A 25,232-nucleotide genomic window follows, 5' to 3' on the forward strand; every position below is an offset into this window, starting at 1 on the left:
TTTGTAGGACATGATGGGTTTTGCCCTCCAAAAATGCACACAATGCACAAAATCTGTGTCTATGTATATTTTGACTTCATTTGTAATTGTACTTGGGAAATTGTGGCTCATTTAGTAATGCTATGTTTAACACTTTGAAGAATGGCTACGTTACTTTTTCAAAGCACATGTGTCATTTTACATTCCAAACAGCAAAATAAGAGTGTTAGTGTCCCACACCTGCACAGCACCTGACTTTTCGTTCTCCCTACTCATTCTTTGGAACATACAGACGAATGTGCTTACAACTACTCACCTGCTGTCCTTAACATCCATTTCAGTTCTCATCAGTGACTTATTTTTCTAGTAATGAATTTTCTTTTAGTCATGCTTGGTAATGACTAAGTGAAGATCAGAAATCGTAAAATGAACCTGTTGGAGGACCCTGCTCTTTGAGGTTGCAGTCCATGCAGTCCAGGTAGCCTTTCTGAACTCAGCCCGAGATGGAGGACACCCTCTCCCCAGCAGGGCCTCCTACTCTCTCCCTGACCTCATCTGGACAGTGTGTGTAGGCACAGATGCCTTTAACCATATATGGTATATGGCCTTTGGCACAGTTCTCTGCTAGCTCTCCCTTCCTTGTGTCCATAGGACTGTGATGCCTAATGCAAATTAAAGCATTTCTGGAATCCCTAACCTTAACTAATTATGTACACCTATCCTGTGGAACCCTCCACCCCCAACTTTCTCCCCAAAGTCTTTGCTCAACCTGAATAAAGTTGAGCTATGAGTGGTTCCCTGAGGTCACTTCATCCATCCTAATGCCCAGTTTGTCCCTTCTGCTCCCTTGCTCTTGAGGACAGACACCAAGGACCCCAGGAACAAGGGAGAGCCACATGAACCTATTGTTTGCAGACGTTTGCGACTTCCTAGCCATCATTGAAGTTTAGTCGGTCTCATGTTAAAGTGACTGTTAACCACAGCAGTGCTTGGTGCAGGGTTAATTATTGCCACTCTGGGGACAAAGCTTCTCCGTGCGTGGTCTATCAACTCACCACGGAGTATGCACAATCCCAGTTTGTGAAAACAGTACCTAATATCGACTCTGCTTTCATCTCCAACTATCTTTAAAAAACACAAAAACTAACAAACAAAAAAACCCTTAGAAAATGTCCTGAGATGTTGCTCACGACTCAGCTGAGTATTTCAGAAAACTGCCGGCCCAGGTTGTTTAGCGGCAGCTTTCTTTTCTTCCTCTGGTACTCGGTCAATGGTACCTCCCTCAATTTCAGCTGTTATCTTGCCCACACAAGGGAGCGAGGCGCTGGTTCCGCTGGGGTGTCTAAAAACATCTTTAAAAGCACAATGCTTTGAACTCATATTGTTTACTTATAAGAATACTACTCCTCAGCGTCCTGGAGGAGAGCCCCACTTTCTTTCTCTGGAAGTAAATTCTAAAAAGAAAGGGTGAAAAAAAAAAAAGAGAAGAGAAGAGAAAAGAAAGCGTGAAGACAGGAACAGACAACATAAAGAAGAGCCTTTTCTCGGTTGGCTGCGGCTTCCAGAGTTCCCAGTCATTCACTCTTCCGGCTTCCAGCTGCAAACGCTTCCTACCACGCAGGCGCAGAACCCCCAGCCCCCGCCACAGGGCCCAGACTCCTCCGAGCGTGCGTCAAGGGGCGGGTCTTGACTCAGGATCACCCAATGAAAAGGGACGCTCTTCCGTAGAGTCCCGCCCGTGGACCCAGAAGCCAATCGCTTACCTAGGCGCGCAGTGTTGGGGGAATCCAAACGCTCGGAGTGCCGCGGAGAGATGGCGTCCGAGGAGACTACTCCTGCGGCTGCTGAGGGGTGAGAGTGGAAGGCGAGCGGCTCGGGGCGGTGGCGGCGGCGGTCGAGCGACGGGGTTACCCTAATTCGGGAGTGCGGCCCCTGAGGGGCCTTGTCATCCTAACTCGGGAGTGCGGGGCCCTGGGGGACTGTGCCGCCTTAGCTCAGGAGTGGGGCCCAGGGTGACCCCGCCACCCTAACTCGGGAGTGCGGGGCCCCGAGGAACTGTGTCACCCTACCCAGGAGTACGACGTCTGAGGAATGGTGTCACTTCAGTTCGGAATGCCGATTCTGTGGCACCCGTCAATTCTCCTGTCCAGGGCCCGAAGTCATATATGACCCTGGCTATTTTCACACGGACTCAAGTAGCTTTTACCCAGCACTTCCTGTTTACAAGTTTAGCCACATCCGCACACTCCTGATTCCCCATTATTCTGATGACTTTTCACATGCCTCTTAGTTGTCACTATGTGTTCTCCAGGCACACAGTGGTTCTGATCCCCGTCTGAAGTACCCTCAGGCCTTTGTGTAGACTTTGGTCAAGTTGGGACTCTGCGCGTTGGCACAGTCCCTTACATAGATGCATGCGTACATGGTACATGTCCTTTAGAGCTAGTGTGCCATGATAGCACAGTCTCACTTCTGCTTTACAGGGTCCTGGTTGAGGTAGCAGGCGTTTTGGAACCTGTAGGCCTGCAGGAAGAAGCAGAGCTGCCAGCCCGGATCCTGGAGGAGTTTGTGAGGGTATGTACAAGGTGGGGGCCTAGCTTTTCAGAAGAGGGGGTCTGGTCCTGGGATGGCCTATTGAGATAGGGGGCAGCAATGGTGAAGAACAAAATGGAAGACAATCTTGGCCTATAGTGCGGGAAGGTAAGGAGAGTGCCTGCTCCTGTCTTCTCTCTAAACAGAACTCTCGGAAGAAAGACAAGCTGCTTTGTAGCCAGCTTCAGGTTGTGAACTTGTTACAGAATTTTCTGGCTCAGGAGGATACCGCCCAGAGCCCAGACACTTTGGTTTCTGAAGACACAAGTCGTGAGTAGGCTTGGATTTGTGGTAAGGTCTGGTCTGATAGTTGAAGAGGGAAGATATGTGTTATGTCTGTGTCTAGCTAATGGGAAGACTGTGGCCTAGTGCTGTAGAAAGCTGGCTTCAGGCCAGCCTCACTCATTCTCTCATTCTTGTGGTCGCCTTAGGACAGAAGGCAACTGAAGCCAAGGAGCAGTGGAAGGAACTGAAGGCTGTATACCAGGATCACATGGAAGCCATAAAATGTGGCCTGAGTCAGGCCTTACCCAAGTTGGAAGAGATCCAAAGGAAGTACAAAGAACTCAAGGCAGCTTTGGGGAAACTCCAGGCTAAGGTACACCTAGAAAGGAGGGACTGAGGGACAGAAGGAAGGAGAGAGTTAGCTGGGTTGGACTTCTCATGCTAGCTCCAAAAATCAGACCTAAGGAGGATAGTAGTTGTTTTTTTTTTTTTTTTTTTTTTTTCCTGCAGAAGCAAGTACTTGTAGAGAAAAAGCGAGCAGCTCACAAGCAATGGCAGCTGCATCAGGTGGGTTCTTACTTTCCTCGAGGCCCTTCTCTGCCTCCAAGTGATAAGCTATCTCTTTGTGTCAGTGAGTCTGAGCCCCAGGCTCCCTCCAAGCAGCAGAGATTGGAGGAATGGCTCCAAGACAACAGCATTCAGCAAGTCACATCTGCACTCTTACCCCATCAGAAGCGTGTAAGGAGTCTGGCAGAGATGTCTGCGGAGATAAAGGAACGCCAGAGCAGAGCAAAGCTGAAACTTGAGGAGTCACGCCAGGAACTTGAAACCTTGAAGCAGCAAGCAGGACAGGAACAGGATAAGCTGCAGAGGTGAGTTGTAGCCTGGATTAAAGACTCAGGCAAGTCCACCCGAGACTCCTTTGGCTTCCCACCAACTTTGTCTTTTTAGGAACCAGACCTACCTCCAGCTGCTGAATGCCTTGCAGAATAACCTGCAGATCTCAGAGGCTAAGGCTAAGGACAAAGATACCACGGAACTTGCCCTTCCATCTGAATCTCTGTAAAGGTAAGCCCCATCATCTGGCCAAGCCTAGGAGTAGAGAAGACAAGAAGACCATGGGGAGTCAGTGGTGTGTCCTTCAAAGTGAGTTAGCATTGACTTGGCAGGTGGAAAGAGGAGCTGGAACTTGATCTTACTCATTGCTCATGTACAGTAAGGCCAAAGGTCCACACCCTCAAGTGATGATTTTCTGGGTCAGAGAAGTATGGACAAGGATCCTCCAACAGGTAGAAGCCATCTCAGTTTTTGGTGTCCTTGAACTGATGGAAGGAAATCCTCTACATCTGAACTCTAAATCTGAGAGAACAGGAAGTAGAAATGTGGGAAGAACAGGCTCATAAGATCTGTTGTTAGTGAGAAGGTGATGCTCCCATGTGTTAGGAGACCTAAACAGCCCATTCCCTTTTGGACCAGATTAGGCACAAACCATACCCAAACAGCTATTTTCACTGAGAGCATTCATTAAGCAGGGAAGACAAGTAAAAGTGGCTGCTCTCTGACTCAGGCAGCAAAACAGAAGCAAATGACCTTTCAGGTAAAACATTTAATAAGAGAAACAGAGGAGGGAGACATCTGTGTTAGAATGGGCTTGCATTTGGGCATGTATTTTGATTGAGCGTGTTCTTTAGGTGAACCAAAGGAGACTTGATAGCTGGACTTCAGTACTCTGATGGTTGGACTTTGGTTGGCAGTCTCAGGAAGAGGAAGTGGCCAAATAAGGGAAGAGACTTAGGTGGCTAGCTTTAGGGTTGTAATCCAATGGCTTTAAACAAGGTAGAGGGAGTGGAGTTGAATAGCAAAGGCCTGCCAGAGTCCCTTCACTAAGTATATTTTAATTGTTGTTAGAGAATTCCATTTGTAATAATTGCTTTAAAAAAAACTTATTTATTTTATGTATGAGTGCTCTATCTGCATTTACACCTGTATCTCAGAAGAAGGCAGCAGATCCCAACACAGATGGTTGTGAGCCACCATGTGGTTACTGGGAATTGAATTCAGTCAGGACCTTTGAAAGAACAGACAGTGCTCTTAACCTCTGAGCCATCTTTTTTTTTTTTTTTTTTAAGACAGGGAAACCATTTGTAGCCTCAATGTGGTCTTTGTTTAACAATTCCTATGGGTTTAGAATTATTTGTTTTAGAGTTGTGTAATGTTTTCTATTTTTTCCACTTATGTCTTTAATGTTTTTTTTTTTTTTTTGAGTTTAGAGAACTGTGTTCACATTTTCAACTATGATGACCCTTTATTTTTCATCATAGTCCTATTGAGCTTGCTGGATTTTCAGCACTTACATGTTTGTATTTATGTTCTTCTGTATCAGTCACTTGCCTACCTTATCTCTACACTAATGCGTTTGACTTGAAATACAGCATTTTAATATTAATGTAACCTTACCAACTCTCTTTACTTACCTTTTGCCTCGATTATCTTTGCCTTGATTTCCATCTTGAGTTTCAACCTTTCTTAATCTTTATATTTGTCATTTGGACACAGTATTTTTAGGGTGACTTTTTTAATCAGCTTCAGTAATACTTGTCTTTAAGACTTTGTAATTTTCAGTTCTGTAAAAAAAAGTAATTTCATGTTTGTGCCAGTTTTTACAGTAATTTTATTTTTTAAATTTTCTTCATGCCTTCATTTTAATGTAAATCAACTTGTCACTGTGCTGTACAGTAGATTGCCAGAACAAATTCATGGGTTCTCACTCTCAGTGGCTGCTCGCAGAATCCTATGTTTTGTACTCTCCTGTTTTATTAGGTTATGAATAGTTTGGGATTTACTTTTACTTGCAGTTAATTGAGCAAATATCAGCCTTTCTACGGTTCTAAAATCTTCTCAGCCTTGTCTTTTTCAAATGTATCTCTTTGGTTGTCTTTTTATGACAGTTTTGTTTTTAAAAGTTGTTATTATTCTTTCTACATTGAATTTTAGTTTTAACTGTTGTATGTTGCTATCCATCATTCAGTCATCTGTTTCTTGATTTTTGAATTTTTACTTTTCATTGCAAGATGTTATATTAGAGCCCAGTATACTGTGTTTATTGATTTTTCTGTGTTAAGAATGGTGCACACAAAAGTTGTATCTTCTTTGTTTGCTAGATTACAAGTTTGCAGCTCGGACACACTGGCATACTGCCTATTTGCATGCTCCCATTTGTTTGGTTTTGAGTAATCTTATCGTGAGCGCTCCGTTTCCCGACCTTTGTTTTTGGCAATGATTTGTGCCTCACACACAGTTGAAAGCCTTCACCCAGTGGCTCATGGGTACTACCAGTGGAACTTGTAAAAATTTAAAGAATGTATTTTTGCTATCTTTATATTTGTATGCTATCCTACTTTTCATTTTTTGCTTTCATTTCCTAAAGGGCTTTTATTTCTATTTTGTTTGTCTCTCCAAACTCTAGCTTTATGCTAAGGGTAATGCTTAGTATTTACAAGGCTCTACATGTAATCTACAGCTTCACAAAACAGTAACATAAATGACATAATACTTGAAATTTTTATCTTTTTACTGCTCTTTATTTTAAGCTTAGTCATCTTCTATTATTTCCTTTCTTGTGACATATTTTTAATATTTGTATAATTTAGACAGTATTTGATAGATGAAAAACAAATGCCCTTTCATTGTTATATAGGATTGTATATTTTATTGAGACATTGTTATTTTATAAATTTGTTCTTTCAAACTTAGTTACCTGAAAGTATACTAAATTATCAGTCATAACATTAAAATTCCTGCTAACTTTAAAATGGAATATCTTGTTTCATACACTGTTAGTCCGCTCCCATTTTAGAGCCTTTCTGAGATGAAAACATTTCATTCCTATTGTATGGAATTTCTGTAACTAGCATTAAAATGTCTCCTTTTTGAGCCTCTTTGTGTCTTTTTTATGCATAAGTTTTGAAATACTAGTGGAGTGTGAAATTGAATACATTGATTTAATCATTATTTCTAGCCCAGTCTTTCAGTGGCCCATTTGGTACTCAGATTGTTGGGCTCTGAAGAACTTACTGTTTGGATTCTTAGTCTGTTAATTAACAAACATGCTTTATTGAAACACTTTGCACTAGAATCAACATGTTATTTTGAAACCTTTTAAAATTTATTTTGAGAATCATAAATTATTCTACTTTAGGTGAATTAATAACAAAGATCTAAAAATATATATATATTCTTTTTGGTACATCGTCTCTCCCTTTGTAGTTAAATTCCATGTCGTAATTTCATACTTAGATGTACATAAGTGTGGCAGCAATATTTACATATTATAGATTCTGAGATCAGGTCTTTTACCAAGCTATATTCCCAGCCACAGGGAGGCTGAAGCAGGAGGATGTCTGGACTACAAAGTAGCTACCAGGCTTGTTTCAGCATGCCATGGACAACATGAGAGGAAATAAGAATAAAAAGAAAGTTCAGTATGTGAATTCAACCACAGAAACACATTACACATACATATGGTATGTGTCCAAGCACACAGATGCCCTTGTTATGGACAGGGAATGGCAAAAGGTGAAGCAGGAGCATGACTACTTGCTAGATACTAGGTTTTCTTTTTCACATATGAATCCAGTCAGTAGCCACTTGTTCTCCAAATTCTTCTGTAGAAGACCATGCATACTTTGTCAACACAGATCAGTGTATACTTTGATTTGTAATGTATTCTTTTTTGAATAGTTTTGGCAAATATTATATAATATTAAGGGAAGACTTCCTAGAAGCTGGAAGGTTTTAGCTCAATTTCAAACATGTAATCACCCAGAGGCAAATATCAAATATGTATTGAAAGTGCTGTGTTTTGAATATAAGTTTTGAGCATGGAAATCAGTGGTCCTGCACTCTCCAGGCTTAAGTTTAGAAATGGGAAGATAAAATCCTCAGAAAAACAAATTCTTTTAAAAAATGATAATGCCTTCTACCATTTAAGACTAAGAAACAGAATGTTAGCTAGGCGAGATGGTACGTGCCTGTAATCCCAGCACTCTGGAAGGCAGAGTCAGGTGGAACTCTGTGGATTTGAAGCCAGCCTGGTCTATAAAGCAAGTCTAGGACAGCCAGGGCTACACAAAGAAGCCCTGTCTCGAAAAACAGAGCAGCAAAACCAACAACAACAAAACCAGAATGTTTTGGAATGTTTTAGCCATATCAAAGATGCTTAGATTTGTCAGGCTGAAGAAACATCAGAGATGGAATACATGAGTGAGAAGTGAGTGCACTCAGGTATACTAGGAATACAGGAACACTGAGCCAATCAGAGGTTATAATACAGTAGAGGAAATAGTGAATCTAAGAGCTGGTGACCTCATGGATCTATAGAGTGAGAGTCTTTACTCATAATATATGGAACCTGTTGAGGTTTCTTACGTTGGCACAAAATCTTCAATTGCATTTTAACTCAGGGAAGTTGTGGTACCAGTGTTTCAGTTCTTGGTAGAATGAGCATCAGAAAAAAAAAAAAAGTACAAGTACTTCCATCATTTTTTTTTTTGGGGGGGGGGGGTGTAATGACAGTAGCTGAAAATCTGAAATCCACTTCAAACAATTAGCTACTACATGAAAGCAACTGTAGCCTCTTAATTTGGAATGTTGCTATGTTGAAAAGCCTACTTTAAAAGAGTACAGTGTAACTATGAGCTGCAGCATATTATACTCCGAGATAATAACTAAGGCAGTTGAATGGCTCTTATATTCCTAGATGGTGGTAGTTAGCAATTAGAAAAAAAATAAAAGATACCTTTGGAAAAATGAGGAACCACCTACTTTTACAGTAGATGCTTCATGGTAATAGTCACTAAGGGCTCATGAATATTCGAAACCATTTTCAGCAATGCAAAATCATTCGTTGTGTCTGAGTAATAGTAATCTACTTGTTATAGCCGTAGGAGTTAATTGAATACATGAAAGGAAAAGAACTCCTTCTGTATACAAACATTAACTAAGAGCTGTCCTTGCATATTATTTAGCAGTGAGTGTGGTTTGTCAGTCTAACAACTTTTAACACTTAGATTTGACAATATTTTTAGATTCCTTAAATTTAAAGCTAATAGGAAATATCAAGTGCCTCTTTCATCCTTGGTACTAGAAATAGGCTGCTTTAATTATCTTGATAAATTTATTAAATTTTGTTATTCAGTGAGTTGGTGATGTGCTTAGTGTGCAAGTGTGAAGACCAGAGTTCAGTCTCTGACCTATTTCAAACAAGCTAGACCTGGTGACTGCAGTTCCTTTAATCCCGGTGTTGTAGAGGTGAAGACCGACATATCCCTGAGGCTCTGAAATCAGCAAACTGTAGGTTCAGTGAGAAATTCTGACCTCCCCTAAACAAGGTGGGCACCACCTGAGGAATGTTACCGAAGGCTGTTCTTTGAAATCCACACACATACACATGAGCGATTGTCTAACTCCCTGGAAATAGAGTACATCAGAAAATATCCTAGAGATGGTGAAGTGTGAATTTGATATAGAGGTAAAGTTTTATCAAAGAAGCATTAAAGCATATTTTAAGCAGAATAAACATTCAAATATGAATGATGGCATAAATATTTTGATTAACAGTAAGAAACATGGCTAAGGAGGATCTAATAGATGGCTATTAGATCTAATAGATCTAATAGCAGGAGAGAACATTGCTTGACTCAAAGAAATTTCTGGATGGTGAGGTAAAGCATATACTGAAAAGATTGAAGATTAGACACAAGACAACATGCTAAAACTTCAATTAAGCTTTTATTTGTCCTTTTGACATTAATTTGTTTATTTCATTATCTTTTAAATGAAAATAACATTTTTTAAAAAACAATTCTACAGTTCTTGTACAATGGTAATAGTCCTTTGTTATTGTACACCTTTTGGCTTGCAGCCATTGAATACATACTATTACTGTTGCCAGACTGAGTTACTGAGGGACAGACAGTTTGCCTAAGGTAAGGAAAATTCCAGCAGTTGCTATAGCATTCAAATTCAAGTTTCTTTGTACAGGTCGTAGTTAATATGTATTTATATTTCCATCTACTTAATAGTCAAAATATACTATATTGAAGTCCTTGATCCAGCTTAGTAGAGTCAGTGGTTTCTTTAAAGCAAGATTGACTATAGAGGAGATTTGTCATTCATGGATCCTGGTGTAGGCCTTGAAAACATATTAAACATGTCTCGTGATTGTAATGCAGTGGGCTCAGGGACTGTGTCTTGAGGAACTGCATGCCATGTAACAGCATCAACTTCTTAACAGGGTCAGCTCACTAAGCAGCTTTTATAACTACCATTGAAACAGTGACCGTAAATTCATTTTTTTGTCTTAAATTTCATCAGACAGGACCATGTTATGTAGCTCAGATCTGTTTCAAACTCATTACCTGACTGCTTCGACCTTCTCTTTGATGGGATTATAGGTCTAACACCCAGCTGGAGATATGTATGTTTTGAAAAGAATTGTGATCCCGTAAGGATCTTGGAGGTACTGATGTGCTTGGGGCTGTTGGGTATGGAACTTGGTAATTAGGTCTGAAGTCTGAGTTGTGCAGAAGCAACGGGGTCATTTCCAAAGAGTAATAAACTGGGAGCAAATCCTGCTTTAGAATGCTTTGGCAAAGTGATCTTTATGCTTAACCATTTATAAATGCAAAGGCTGGTGGTATGAGAGCAAGCAAATTTGATAACAGTAGAAGTTTATGCTCATAGGAAACAAGGTCAGGGAATAGAAATACGTATCTGGGAAGAGATAGTTGCCAAACTCCTAGTTTACCAAATTCTCACAGCTGAGCCTTATTCACACTGTACCACACATGGGCCTGGATTAGAGCAAAGAGATATTGAGCAGTAAGGACATATACCATGCCAACGTCTTGCTCATGATCCCCTCCTTTGTTCTTCTCTATGAGTGTTGGAGACCATGAGGAGGCAAGGGTCCCAAATGAGCTATTTCTAAGAAATAGCGCTAGTAAGGACAGGTGTGCTGGACTGCCTATGAAAGGAAGAGGCAAATTTGTCCATTATATGCTACTTTCAGAAGAGTTTTATCACATATAAATTTCTGATATCTTCAAGCAAATATTTTATGAAAATCCCATTTATATTTGGTGCCAATTTTTTTCTAATATGAGAAGCTACTACTTCACGTAGCTTATTATTATTATTATTATTATTATTATTCACGTTCATTTTTAAAATAACAGGTTTCAGATGTGTTCATTAGATTCTGTCCTCACAAAAATGATGAGAAACTGTACTGCCATTACTCTACTATTCCTTCAAGAAGCCTTTATGCTTAAACACACAGCCATATGTAGTTTGAAGAAATCTTACTGAAATGTTTGTACCCTCAATATCTCATCAGTCACGAAATACCACTGTGTTCTCAGAAATACTGTATCCAATAAGTATTCAATAAGTTGTATCATACTTGGGAAGATGTCCTAAGTTTATAATCTTCCTCTCACACAGGGAATTTTAGAATACTAATGAATGCTTCTGCTGATCCCTGACCTGATACATACTTGTATCAGGTCTTTTATCAAAGCTTGTAAGGGAGGGAAATAGTTGACATGGCACTTTTGACTTTAAAACATTCTAGTCTATTTGAGGAAACTGTTTACTCAGTTGCTCTCTCTTAGGTGAGTCCCATATGTATATCAATTCAGTATCTGCTCCTTTTTACTTTTCATGTCACTTACTTGACTGTATCTCCCAGCTCTTTGAAACTCCCCTATAGTCTGAAGGAGCATGAGAAAGTGAGCCTCATGAATTATATGACCAAATACATTTTTGTTTTCTCCTCTTGAAGATATCAAACTTCTGTACAGTGCTATTTGAAAATAAACTAGTGTAAAATATGGTAGAAACTCAAATCAGTGATGCCAGAAGAGCTTCCAGAAAGGTGGAGGAAATATAAAGCAATAGCCTTGAGATAGGAAAGTGCGTCATGTCTTTTGGGAATTATTAGAAGGCAAAGGGTGAGAACAGAATAAAAAGATGAAATAATGCCTGAAAAGCTCAGAGCCAGGTCATGTTGGGGCTTTGTGGACTTGTGGTTGGGAGTTTAGGTTTTATTCTGACTTCAGAAGCTAGCATGGATTTTGAAGACAACTATATGTATGTGACTTAATAGAACTTAAAGGTGCTATATGGATTTAAAAAAATGTAATCTGAGGCAAAAGGTGATATTTGATTGAATCAGAGTGTGCCTTTGGAGGGAGTGATAAACAGTGAGATGTTGATAGAAGTTAAAAAAAAAAGCTAACTAATATGCACCCTCTGCATTTCTGATGGAAAAACAGCAGTATGAATACTGTGTTGTGAATTGAAAGCCAGCTCTGACCCTGTTGTTTTTGACAGACTTTATCTAAGCAGGGTCCTGATGGCCTCACACCTGTTAAGGCACTGTGTAGTATATCCAAAAAGAAACTGTGATGGAATAATAAAAGCTAACCGCAGGAAACATCATACTCTCTTAAATAAGATGTTGCTGTAGTCCGGGAGAACTTCAGACTGCTGCTGTCAAGCTGCCTTTCTTCCTTTTCTAGAAATCTTGTCTCAGTTGCTGACAGGGGACTTTGATGGAGTAGCGATACCATGTGTCTTGTTTGACCTTGGTGTGCAAGTTTGCCAAGGGATGTTAGTGGGAAATGCAAGCAGACAAACATGTAGTTGGGGCTCTGTTAGGGAGAGGCCCTGCTGAACCTCCAGATGGAGGTCATCTCCCCACATCTGCACTCCTCAGTGTGGAGGCAGCTGGTCTCCCTGACACATTAGACTCCTCAAGGGATGTTTGTCCTTGGTACGCAGTGGTTCTATAGAATCAGAAAATCTTAGGACTTAGGTGCAGAGGAATAGCTTAAAGATTATTTTATTTTATTAAAAAATAATAATCCTTGTGTGTAAATATCAAAGGGTAGTTCCTTGCTGGACACTCTTTAGAAACATTTGGGATCCATTCACGCTGTCAGAGCAGTTGATGACCTGACCTATTGTTTCAAGACTTAATCTAATTTACGAAGATTTAATGAAACAAAATTTTAAATTAAGAACCTTGACCATTGAATTCTTTCTTTAAAAAAATTTTTAAGTATGCATGTGTGTGTGCATGTGAGTGTACACGTCAGCTCTTGAATGCATGTGCATGCATATTTGTCTTCCTGTGGGTCTATGCATGTGAGTTGCAGGAATCTGCAAAAGCTGAAAGAATATTTGGCATTCCCTGGAGCTGGAGTTAAAAGTGCATTTGTGGGCCACCTGACTGAGGTCTGAGAACCAAACTCTGGTCCTCTGCAAAATCAGCAAGAGCTCTTACCCAGTGAGATCTCCAGCTCTTGAACTCCAGCTTTAACATTGCAGATGTAATTCTTGGAATTCGGTTGTTACTGGCTTTGGCTCTTAATTTTAATCAGCCTCCTTAATTTGGTTAATGTTCCAAAAAATAGTTCTATATTTTATTCTTCATTTTCTTAAATGTCTATGTATATATGTAGTATTTAAAGTATGTTTTATGTGTATGTGTGTGTTATTATATATGCATTATATGTATATTCATGCTATATATACACTTACTCTCTCTGTCTCTCTTTGTATATATTACATGTAGATAATTTTTTTTTAATTTTTTATTAATTACACTTTATTCATTTTGTATCCCCCCATAAATCCCTCCCTCCTCCCCTGCCGATCCCACCCTCCCTCCCCTTTCTGCATGCGTGCCACTCCCCAAGTCCACTGATAGGGGAGGTTCTCCTCTTCTTTCTGATCTTAGTCTATCAGTTCTCATCAAAAGTGGCTGCATTGTCCTCTACTGTGGCCTGGTAAGGCTGCTCCCCCCTCAGGGGGAAGTGATCAACGAGCAGGCCAATCAGATTATGTCAGAGGCAGTCCCTCTTCCCATTACTATGTAAACCACTTGGACACTGAACTGCCATGGGCTACACCTGTGCAGGGGTTCCAGGTCATCTCCACGAATAGTCCTTGGTTGGAGTATGATTTTCTGGGAAGTTCCCTGTGTTCAAATTATCTTGTTCTGTTGCTCTCCTTGTGGAGTTCCTGTCCCCTCCAGCTCTTACTATTTCCCACTTCTTACATAAAATTCCATTCACTCTGCCCATCAGTTGGCCATCAGGCTCAGCATCTGCTTTGACAGTCTATACTGCAGAAGCTTTCAGAGGCCCTCTGTGGCAGGTTTCAAGGTTGTTTCCTGTTTTCTTCTGGCTTTCAGAGGCCCTCTGTAGCAGGTTCCGAGGTTGTTTCCTATTTTCTTTTTCTTCTGATGTCCATCCTCTTTGCCTTTCAGGATGGGGATTGAACATTTAGTTAGGGTCCTCTCTTTTGCTTAGTTTGTTTAGATGTACAGATTTTAGTGGGTGGTTTATTCTATGTTGTATGTTTATATGAGTGAGTATATACCATGCGTGTCTTTTTGCTTCTGGGACAACTCACTCAGGATGATCCTTTCCAGGTCCCACCATTTACCTGCAAATTTCATGATTTCCTTATTTTTCATTGCTGAGTAATACTCCATTGTATAGATGTACCACAGTTTCTGCATCCATTCTTCAGTTGAGGGGCAACTGGGTTGTTTCCAGCTTCTGGCTATTACAAATAGAGCTGCTACAAACATGGTTGAGCAAATGTCCTTTTTGTGTACTTGAGCCTCTTTTGGGTATATGCCTAGGAGTGGTATGGCTGGATCTTGAGGAAGCGCTATTCCTAGTTGTCTGAGAAAGCGCCAGATTGATTTCCAGAGTGGTTGTACCAGTTTACATTCCCACCAGCAATGGAGGAGGGTTCCCTTTTCTCCACAACCTCTCCAGCATGTGTTGTCACTTGAGTTTTTCATCTTGGCCATTCTGATGGGTGTAAGGTAAAATCTCAGGGTTGTTTTGATTTGCGACGGCTAATGAGGTTGAGCATTTCTTTAAGTGCTTCTCTGCCATTCAATAAAACTCTTACCGGGAAACTCCTACAGCTGATAAACACCTTCAGCAAAGTGGCCGGATACAAAATTAACTCAAAAAAAAATCAGTAGCACTCCTGTATACAAAAGACAAAAGGGCTGAGAAAGAAATTAGAGAAACAGCACCATTCACAATAGCCACAAATGACATAAAGTACCTTGGTGTAACCCTAACCAAGCAAGTCAAAGACTTGTATGAAAAAAATTTCAAGTCTCTGAAGAAAGAATTAGAGGAAGATATAAGAAGATGGAAAGATCTCCCATGCTCATGGCTTGGCAGGATTAACAGTAAAAATGGCCATCTTACCAAAAGCAATCTACAGATTTAATGCAATTCCCATCAAATTGCCAACACAATTCTTTACAGACCTGGAAAGAAAAATTCTCAACTTCGTATGGAATAACAAGAAACCGAGAATTGCTAAAACAATCCTCTACAATAAAAGATCTTCTGGAGGTACTCCATCCCTGATCTCAAGCTGTACTATAGAGCAACAGTTATAAAAACTGCATGGTACTGGCATAGAAACAGAATGGTGGATCAATGGAATCGAACAGAAGACCCAGAAATAAACCCACACACTTACGGACACCTGATTTTTGACAAAGATGCCAAGACCATACAATGGAAAAAAGATAGCATCTTCAACAAATGGTGCTGGTCCAACTGGATGTCTACATGTAGAAAAAATGAAAATAGATCCATACTTATCACCCTGCACAAAACTAAAGTCCAAGTGGATCAAAGACCTCAACATAAAACCAGACACATTAAACCGGCTAGAAAAAAAAGTGGGGAATATGGTAGAACTCATTGGTACAGGAGAAAACTTCCTGAACAGAACACCAACAGCACAGGCTCTAAGAGCAACAATCAATAAATGGGACCTCATGAAATTGAAAAGCTTCTGTAAAGCAAAGGACACCGTCATCAAAACAAAGCGACTGCCTACAGATTGGGAAAGAATCATCACCAACCCTTTATCTGACAGAGGACTCATATCCAATATATATAAAGAACTAAACAAGCTGAAAAGCAATAAACCAAGTAATCCACTTAAAAAATGGGGAACAGAGCTAAAGAGAGAATTCTCTGTAGAGGAATATCGAATGTAGATAATTTTAACAGAATCATAAAACTAAACTTCAACATTAGTCCCAAATATCAAAATTTCTTCTTTCTGGGCCATGACTGGAAGAACTCACACCTCTTTTACATCATTCTGGGAGAATCTGTGGATGCTGCCTGTTTGTATAGTCAGAGTACGAAGGGCATGTATGTGTCAGTGATATTGGAGAGGATATTTGCGAGTCTCTTTTTGTTTTGTTTTAAATTAGCTTACCTTGAGAAGTGAAAGGAATAATTGCAGAAGTGTAATTTCCCCAAGCCCTATGAAAAGTGTTTGTGTTCTGGCTGTGACTCCTCCTTTTGATGCAGACACCCCAGAGTCTGTGGTTTCTCAGTGTGCTGGCATGTCTTCATCCTCTGTGCGTCACGCTTACTGCTTACTTGCCTGTTGAGGTGTTAGGCAGCTCTCTGATGTCCTGTTGTGAGTAACCCAAGTGAGACTTTGAGTTTCACACCCGATAGTAATATCTTTTTTTTTTTTTTCTTTTCTTTTCTTGTTTTTGTATTTGAAATTAGGCTTTTGGGTAAATTAATGGCAAAAGTAACATTCTTGCAAGTAAGGCAAATAACTAGTCCTTAGGTAAAAGGGACGTGCAAAAGGTTAAGAGCACGGTGAGCTTGTCCTTAGTGAGTATCTGTGAATTCCCCCACAAGCTGTCCGGTGCCTTCCTGTTGGTTCCTTCTTATGTTTACATGACTCATCCTAAGACAAAGTAGCATGGACCTCTGCTGCATGCTGTTTTGATCTCAGCACAAGTCACGGTGAGAATCCTTAGTGTCCCTAATGTGTACAGTAGATTTCTCTGACACCTACACCTATGAAATATTGTGCCAACACATTACGTTAATTTTTATCTGCCAAGAAGTCAAAATTTAAGGTAGTTTATATTAAAGATAGATGGACTGGCACCAGGTATTGAGTAATCTCTTCAAAATGACTAGAAGTAGTGACGCTGGAATTTAGATGCAGTGCTCTGACTCCAGCGTCCTGTGTAAGCCGACTCCAGTGAAAGAGGACTTTCTTTGTCATGCTGAATATTTGGTAGGTATATAATTTAGTAAGCTAGCTAAGAGTAATACAGTGACTTTCCCAAAGTTCTCATTATATCTTGTTTTGTGAAGTAAGGTATATATTTTTTTTCTCACAGTTTTCTTAGCATCCATCATTTGTGGTAGGAGAAACAAGTGCCCATTCTTGAGTGTGCCTTGAATTTCTTTTTGAAAGTAGATGTGATAGTGCATACCCATAATATTTATGCTTGGAGGGCTGAAGCTGGAGAATCACTATTTAAGGTTTACCTGGAGCTGTATAGTAAGAACTAGATCAGCCTGGGATTCAGAGTGAGATCCTTTCTCAAATGTGATTCTATACATGTACACTCCCACATGTACACACACATACTACAAAATAAAAAGCTGGGGTACCCTTCACAATAACAGCTCTGCTCACGAAGTCTGGCTTGACTGTAGGCAGTTACTTGAATTGCCCCAGACTTCTGAAAATCTGAAATCTAAGGGTTGTTTTGTCAGAACCTGAAATGATTCCCTGCTGGTATGTGATCTGTGAGGGAATTTCCTATCACAATTTAAAATATTTCCCTATATAATTATAAGGTTGAAAATACTAACAGGTGAAGTTTGCCTTTTTATACTACATTTATGGATCATGAAAAAGAAATCAGTGTTTCAAAGCCACTCAGTGACGAAGGAGATGAAACAGCTTCATTAACCCAGATGTTAAATCCATCCACCACACAGATGTCCTGCTACTTACTTGGCCAGACTACTGGTGAGAATACAGCTTACTAACAAAAGCCAGGTGTGTGGGATTACAAGGTCTTACCTCCAAGCCATTGGCTGGGTTGTTCTGCATGAATGAAGGCCGCCTCAGCTGATGCATACCAAACCTACCCATTAGTTCAGAATCTAGGGGTGTGCTTGCTTGCCAGTCACACAGTATAATTGCAAATACTTTTTCATTTAGACATTTCTGAAAATGATACAGGTGAAAATAAAGTTTCCGAAGTGTTACTAAAGTCATATAAGAAAATATTTTCTCTTCCTTAAACTCCCATTCTTTTTATAATACTGGAAAACCTCCTCTACAATAAATACTGAGAAATTGAGTCAATGTAGCCATGGTTTTTAGACTCTATCCCAAATTTTGTGTCTGATTTATAACTTAAAACACGAATTCAAGCAGACAAATTTTGATCAAAAAATATTATAAAATATGCCTTTCCTATTATTGCCATGTTTTTTTGTCCTTGTTTTTTCGTATTTTTATCTTCTAATTCTAGGAGCTCATTAACCACGAATTTCTAAGTGGTAATCATGCATTCGAAAAATTTCCCCTTCATCAGCATCACACCACTGACACTCTAGCACAGAGAGTGGAAGTAAATATAGCAACAAAAGTATTGAGTGAAAATACAACAGGAAAAATGCAGTATTGCAGGGAGAAGGGACTTGCCATCGAATGGTGTTTGTTATGAAAATAAATTAAATAGAGGAATATAGTTCTGTATTAAAAAAGGAACAATGAACAACCATAGAATGAAAACTGAGCCAGATAGCTCCTGTGTAACTCATGGGCATCTATGAAAGGTTTTAAAGGAATAACAAGAGAATCAGTAGATGAGAAAGAAATCTAAAGAGAAATATATGGACTTTGATGAAAAAGCTAATAGGACACTGGATTTGAGCCACTTGAGAGAGACATGTCCATGCTAAATTTTGTGTATATAAACAGATTTATACGGGCTGGAGAGAGATGGCTCAGGGGTTAAGAATACTGTCTGCTTTTCCAAAGGACCCGGGTTCAATTCCCAGCACCCACATGGCAGCTCATTACTGTCTGTAACTTCAGAGATCTGACATCTTTACACTAATGCACATAAAATAAAACTAAATAAATTTAAAAAAAATAAACAGATTTATATTTACAAGGAACACTTTGCCTTCTCCATACAGATTAGACTAGGGATAATATGTTTGTAATACAATTATTTAGAATTTATGGATGTATTTAACAAGGTTGAAAGCTGACCAAGATCTAGGTCGGGTATTTTTGGCCGAAATGGTTTAAATCATGTGATTAGATCATGGATAATTTGAGGGTCTGATTACTCCACTGATTGGACATTAAGTGTTTGAACTGTATGTCCGATGAATTCGAGGTTTCTTTTTTCTGAGCTGGTAGGATCCAGTTCTATGCGGAGATGAAGAATGGACAGGGCTGGACCTTGGCCAGGAAACAGTGCTTAATAGTAGGTATACTAGGTTTACAGTGCTCATCCATCCAAGTGGCACATTTGCCCATGGATGACCTTGGAATTATACAGCTTTAGTGCTTCTATATATGACTCTTATAGGGGTGATGTGGCTAAGAGTATAAAGGAAAAAATACTGTAACAGCTAAAGGTAGGATTGACATCATGAGGTCTTTAACATTGTTATATTATGCATGTTTGGCTTTCAGAAGGAACAAAGAAAAATACTGAACACTTTATCCACTGAGAGTGAGGAGTGGCTTGATATGCTTGTGGCTTAAGAAGTAAGATGATGTGATGATATCTTCAAGAGGTATGGAGTATGGATTGAAGGAAACTTAGTTAAGACGGACTGCTGGTTGAGAAACCTGTCCACAGATCTTCAGAAAGATGTAATGAAGTGCAGCAAGTGTACACAGTGGCTGAAGAATACGTGGCAAGATGCAGTGCCCTGGAGTGAGATGGGCTTCCTGGGAAACCTTATGTTGTTGGGGACCATTTATGGGAATAGGAATCAATTTTTCGTTAAATCCCCCCCCCTTTTTTTTGTCATGTGACAATCTGCTTTATTAAAAAAAAAAATCATACAAACAGTGTTTGAGTTAAGAGGAAGATGAATATTTGAAAGAACAACTTGGAAAAATGTTAAATTGCCAAGAATTGTGAGGGATAGGTGGTGGAAAAGATGGAATTGAGCCAAGAGAAACACTATGATCACAAAATAAGTGACAGGAATTGTGTAGATAGTTGCTAAAGTGTGCCAGGATTTTTTTTTTATTTAGAAAAATGCAAGTCTTTGTTACATTTCTGTTTGATATTGTTCTGAGCCCTAAAACTTCTCCCTAAATAGTCTATTTGAAAAATAAAATTTATTTCCATTTATCTGATGGTATGTGCACTACATTTCTAATTTGAGAAATCCTGAGTAAATTTTAGGATATGTTAGTTACATTTGGTAAAACTTTGTGATTCATGTCTCTGAATTATGACACTGTCATGAGCAGCTTATGAAAAGAGCCTGGTTTCCCATCTACCTACTGTTTTGCTGATGTGAATCCGTTAGGAATAGTTTTTTTATAAGTTTAAATACAACCAGCTATGTTTGTTCAAGATCTGAGGTATTCATTTTTCTTTTTCTATATTAATGCTTGGGTTTGAATGTTTTTATTTGTTTTTTATGTATAATTCTGGGCAGTGCATACATTCTATGTTGTCCTGAAGGAGGCCATTCAATGGGAAGGGTAAGCAAAAATTTTGGGAGTTCTCGGGGAGTCTTGAGGTAATGAGTGATATCATTGTCTTCATAAGGATGGCTTCTGGCAGTCTTCATTGGTCAGTCTTTGGTTTATAGCCAAACTTCTGATTTGCCTCTGTTTCCTATGTCTCCATCATCTGCTCTCAGGGTGATAATATCTTTGTCTGATTTATTTGTTTGTTTATTTATTTTTGACTAAAGATACCACTGATACTTAATAGGAACTGACCCTAATGATATCATTTTAATTTAACTACTGCTATAAAGCCAATTTTCCAAATAAAATTCCAAAGAGTCACTGAAGAGTAGATTTTATCCCATTCTTTTTTTTTTTTTTTAGAACATAACTGGTAAACAGACAAAGTATGCTACATAAGAGCTAGTATAGATAATCATTAAAAAAGAAACTTATGTAACAGTATTCTGAGACTTACTTGTTTAGTTACTGTTCTATTGCTGTTAAATAGGCATTATGACCAAGACAATTTATAAAAGAAAACATTTGATGGTGGCTTGCTAACAGTTTCAGAGTGTTAGTCTGTTATGATCATGGCAGAAAACAGGCAGGTATCATGCTGGAGCAGCTGAAAGTTTTAGATACTCCTCCACAGGCAGTAGGCAGAGAGTGAGACTGAGCCTAGCATGTGCTTTTGAAACCTCAAAGCCCACCCCCTTTAACACACCTCCTCTGACAAGGTCATACCTCCTAGTAATTCTCTAACACCTCCACTGGTGAGCGAAGATTCAAACATGAGCCTGTGAGGGCCATTCTCATTCAAACTACACATAACAGCCGACATTGCCCAGAACACAGTGCATTTGCTGTCCTGGTTGTGTGGTGACACATCAGTGTCAGTGTAACCTGCAGTATGTTTGCATGGTCAGAATGTCATCATACAATTTTAGGTAAATTTATATTAATGTCAAAGTCATCCTGTAGCAAATTCATACAACTATATTGACCCAAACCACATATATATGTTTCAATAACTGTGTGAATTTATATACAAGCTTCCATGCAGGTGATGCGCACTGGTCAACGTAGCCTAGAATCCATCATATGTTGACACGAGCTCGTGAAGTAGGTGAATTTTAGTATGATCTTGCTTAGTGCCATAGGAAAATCCCCTAGCTTTTAAGTTTTAATTTGAAACATAACTGGGGGGAAAAGGACATATGAAAATATACAATAGACACTTGCTTTCATCACTTTGAATACCTTTGGGTTTAAATTATGTTATTGTTTCATTCTCTCCCTGTAATCCTAGATTGATAACCTAATTAGTGCACCAGAAATATGGTCATGAAAACATGCCCTCCAGGAAGAACAAATGAATTCTCCTCTGCATTTAATTTCAAATTCTTCCTTGTCAGTACAGCTTGGCTTTCAAAGAACACCTGACACTATATGATCAATGATCCCGATCAGGCATCCTGTCAGAGAGAAGCATAAAATTGATGAAAGGATGTCCCGTTTCTTTCAGAATCTAAGCAGATGTAGAGAAAATGCTGAAATAATTCAGATATTTCACTCCAGTCCTCATCAAAGAATCACATATATGGAAGGTTATCATTTCTCAGAGTGACTAGGAATTTTGGGTTTTGAGTTCAGTCAGCTGTAAGAGTACATAATATTTAATATGTGAAGGTGAATGTTTTAGCATTCACTGACAGAATATTCCAAGTCTTTTGTGTAAGTTAAACTTGAAATAAGGCTTATCTTCTGGGTGATACCAATAGACAGCCTAATGCAGGGAGGGGTCTGCTCAAGAGGCCTCAACCCTACACAAATTATCCTCCCCAAGTAAGAGCACACAGATTGGTTATCCTAAACTAGTTGTTGTTGGATATGGACACAGTTGTGCTATTTATGTAAACACACACATACAAAACAACAATTAATATAAAAAGCCAAGAATTTATAAGAGAGCAAGAACAGTAGAATAGATGTGAATACTTGGAGGGAGGAAAAAAAAAAAGGAGTAATTATATAACTGTAATATCAAAAATTAAATGGAACTTATTTAAAAAAATTTAGGTCAGTTTGTTGTATGCCCTAATGCAGGATTTAGAATTATGAGATCATTTTAATGCATTCAGATGACTCTAGGCATGCTGTGCATCCTGTGAATAATCTACATGCTCCTGAATGTGCAGATGCATGTCTTAATTGAGATAAATGGCCATGCCGGGTATTCTGGAAGGTCTGCAAATGAGTATGGGTAAAATGGAGTAAGAGGTAAGGCCAAGTACAGTAACAGCCCAAGCAAAACTAGATACGTTTGCAGGGTCACTTAGGGCTCAGGGAAACCAGGAACTTTTGGAGCCTGAACTTGATTTTGGGGTAGTCCAACATTCATTCATGTAATTTTGCACGTATGTGTAATTATAATTTTACACTCAATATCTCATAGACATGTAGTAAAGGTTTGTGTGGTAGATCTTTAAACAGCCCATTGAGTTTATGAGTGTTTCTTGTGTTGACATGAGGTAAAACAAGACTCATTCTTGAATAATTTGCAAAAGCTGACATTTCATTTTAATACTGTGTGATAGGATTGACAGTCCTGTCACACAATTAGTCAGATTATGTTCTTAGTAAGTGGTTTAATAGCATAGTGATAGAAGATTGTACAGTATATGGGAACCAGAATCCAGCTAGCCACAAACCTAATGTGGCAATAAATTGAAGAGAAGATGACAACTCATTCTGATGTCTTAGGGATCAATCATGCCTTATAAGGGAGTTAGAGAGTTATCCCCACAAACTGAGTTAACAGTAGTGAAAGCATCAGTGCTCATAGGGTTTTGAATGTACCTTAGAAGCCACTGTGCTGCATGGCCTGTTACCCAGGCTGTTGCAATCCTGACAAGCTCCTTTCCTAAATCACACACAGAGTAACTGTCTCAGCGTGTACTTCCACAGGTTTACCTGACTTCCAAGACCATTGAGTGTCTAGCATGCATTATAAGTATACAGTAGTCACAAAAATAGCAGTGAAGTACAAGGACACCTGTAGTTTCACAAGCAAAGTTCTGACTAAAAGTATCAGGAAGCTCAGTCAGTTGGGGTAGTGGTTGCCAAGCACTCCTCAGGATTTAGCTGAAAGGCATCCACTGCTTTGAGGATAAACAATTCCAACAGAAAAATGAATCTTAAATAAAATACATACGATAAGTAAATGTATTCTGATTTAGTTGACAGTCATTTTTAAATGTAGTGTTCTTGAGGCAGTATCTTTGTAAATCCCAGGCAGAGACTCTAACATGTGACTAGGGCTAACCTTGAAGCCTTGAGTCTCCTACATTCCAGCCTCTCAGGTACTGGGATTTAAGTGTGAACCACTGTGCCCAGCTTCCCATGTAGAATGTTTGATTCAAGAATTTACTAAAATACATGAATGCGTTACCATTTTATTCCTCTTGGTGTTTTTCATGGGTACACTGACTCCTGGTTGGAATCATTCATTAGATTTTAGTTTAGGAAAAAGAACAGTAGGCGCTAGGTTTAGCCAGTAACATTGGGCAAGACTCTCTGACATTATTTTCTTCTATCAGGCATATGTAATAGCAATTGATACTAGTGCAAATTAAGTTCTGATTTCATAATCTGACTAATTTCTTTCTAATTTTCCTATTTCTAGATGTCAGGTGACTTGTATTCTCTGGATCACAGTTTATATCAAATATCTGGTCTATATTAAATTGAAATTTCTGGTATCTCCAAAATTTACCAAGAAACCTGCTTATGAATGAGGGAGGGATTCAATATATAACACAGGAACTTTGAACATATTGTGTAATTAATCCCTATTTGAAAAGACTCCTGAGAGTACAATGTTCAGCATCACTAGTTCCCATTAGGGCCCTGTGTTCACTAAAGATCTGATTGCAGCATTGTGTGTGGGGGGAGGGGCACTGCGTAAGCAGGGAAATGTACCGAACCAGACCTGTGATTTTGTTGTTCAGGAGGTCAAGGCAAGAAGATTTCTGAGTTCCAAGCCATCTTGGGGTACAGAACAAGATCCCATCTCAAACAAAACAAGGCAAAAGGCAACAAAATAAACGATTACATTTGCAATCATGTGGCATGAAACGTGTGGTTCTCATGCCATTCTTCTCTAGTTGGGGAGTTCTGGGCCAGCCATGACTATAGCAAGATTGGTCTGAAAAACAGTCCACAAAAACAGGAAACAAAACCAAACTAATTCTTTCTTTAAGATGCTTCATCACAGAGATGAGAAAAGTAGCACACGCTCCATTTTTACCTATAAAAACTGACTATGGAACTAAACAGTTTCAGTAGTCACTTAATCCTGAATTCAGAGCTTGAAACCTTGTGTTTCTGTGAACTCACACTATTGACTATTGTGTTAAAGTTTTGGGAAGTCTATGAGTAAATACTTGATAATTGCTTATTGATTGAACCAAAAACAATGTTTTATAGGCAATAAAACAACACACATGTCTATCAGATTGTCCAATGTCCTTGTAGCGTGTTTTAGTCTTTGGAGTGTATTTAGAATACTGTCCTCTCTGTCTCACCTTTTCAACAAATGGATAACGTCTACTGAAAAGGATCAGTCTGCCATGTGTTTAGTTATGTGGGTTCTGCCGTTAAAGGGGTGTCCTTGTAACTACAAACCTCTGTAAAGTAAAAAAGTTTGAGAAGAATCAGAAACAGGCAGAATAATTCTTTTAGTTTAAGTATTTATGGAGTTGATTGTTTGAAAATCAATATTGTGTGGTGATTTAGCATTTTTTTTGTAAACAAAGTTG

The 25,232-nt window shown here is 39.1% G+C and overlaps 1 protein-coding gene across 4 annotated transcripts in view; it reads left to right on the forward strand.

Moving 5' to 3' along the window:
• Window positions 1–1,765: 1,765 nt before the first annotated feature.
• The window catches only part of Zwint (ZW10 interacting kinetochore protein), a 30,516-nt gene continuing 7,049 nt past the window's right edge, over window positions 1,766–25,232 (forward strand). Inside the window, exons 1-8 of one of the 4 annotated variants that reach the window (XM_055598859.1) lie at window positions 1,766–1,830; window positions 2,463–2,553; window positions 2,718–2,841; window positions 3,003–3,169; window positions 3,307–3,363; window positions 3,529–3,668; window positions 3,748–3,864; window positions 19,408–20,080. In XM_055598859.1, coding sequence (XP_055454834.1) covers window positions 1,793–1,830; window positions 2,463–2,553; window positions 2,718–2,841; window positions 3,003–3,169; window positions 3,307–3,363; window positions 3,529–3,668; window positions 3,748–3,862 — 732 coding nt within the window. In that variant the 5' untranslated portion in view covers window positions 1,766–1,792 and the 3' untranslated portion in view covers window positions 3,863–3,864; window positions 19,408–20,080. Of the gene's footprint in view, window positions 1,831–2,462; window positions 2,554–2,717; window positions 2,842–3,002; window positions 3,170–3,306; window positions 3,364–3,528; window positions 3,669–3,747; window positions 3,865–5,957; window positions 6,334–19,407; window positions 20,081–25,232 lie in introns of those variants that run through there. The other 3 variants (XM_055598860.1, XM_055598858.1, XM_055598861.1) reach the window with 3 other exon arrangements.

Source organism: Psammomys obesus, unplaced genomic scaffold (assembly GCF_907164565.1).
Source record: "Psammomys obesus unplaced genomic scaffold, mPsaObe1.curated_primary_1811, whole genome shotgun sequence".
In the NCBI taxonomy this organism is placed as follows: Eukaryota; Metazoa; Chordata; class Mammalia; order Rodentia; family Muridae; genus Psammomys; species Psammomys obesus.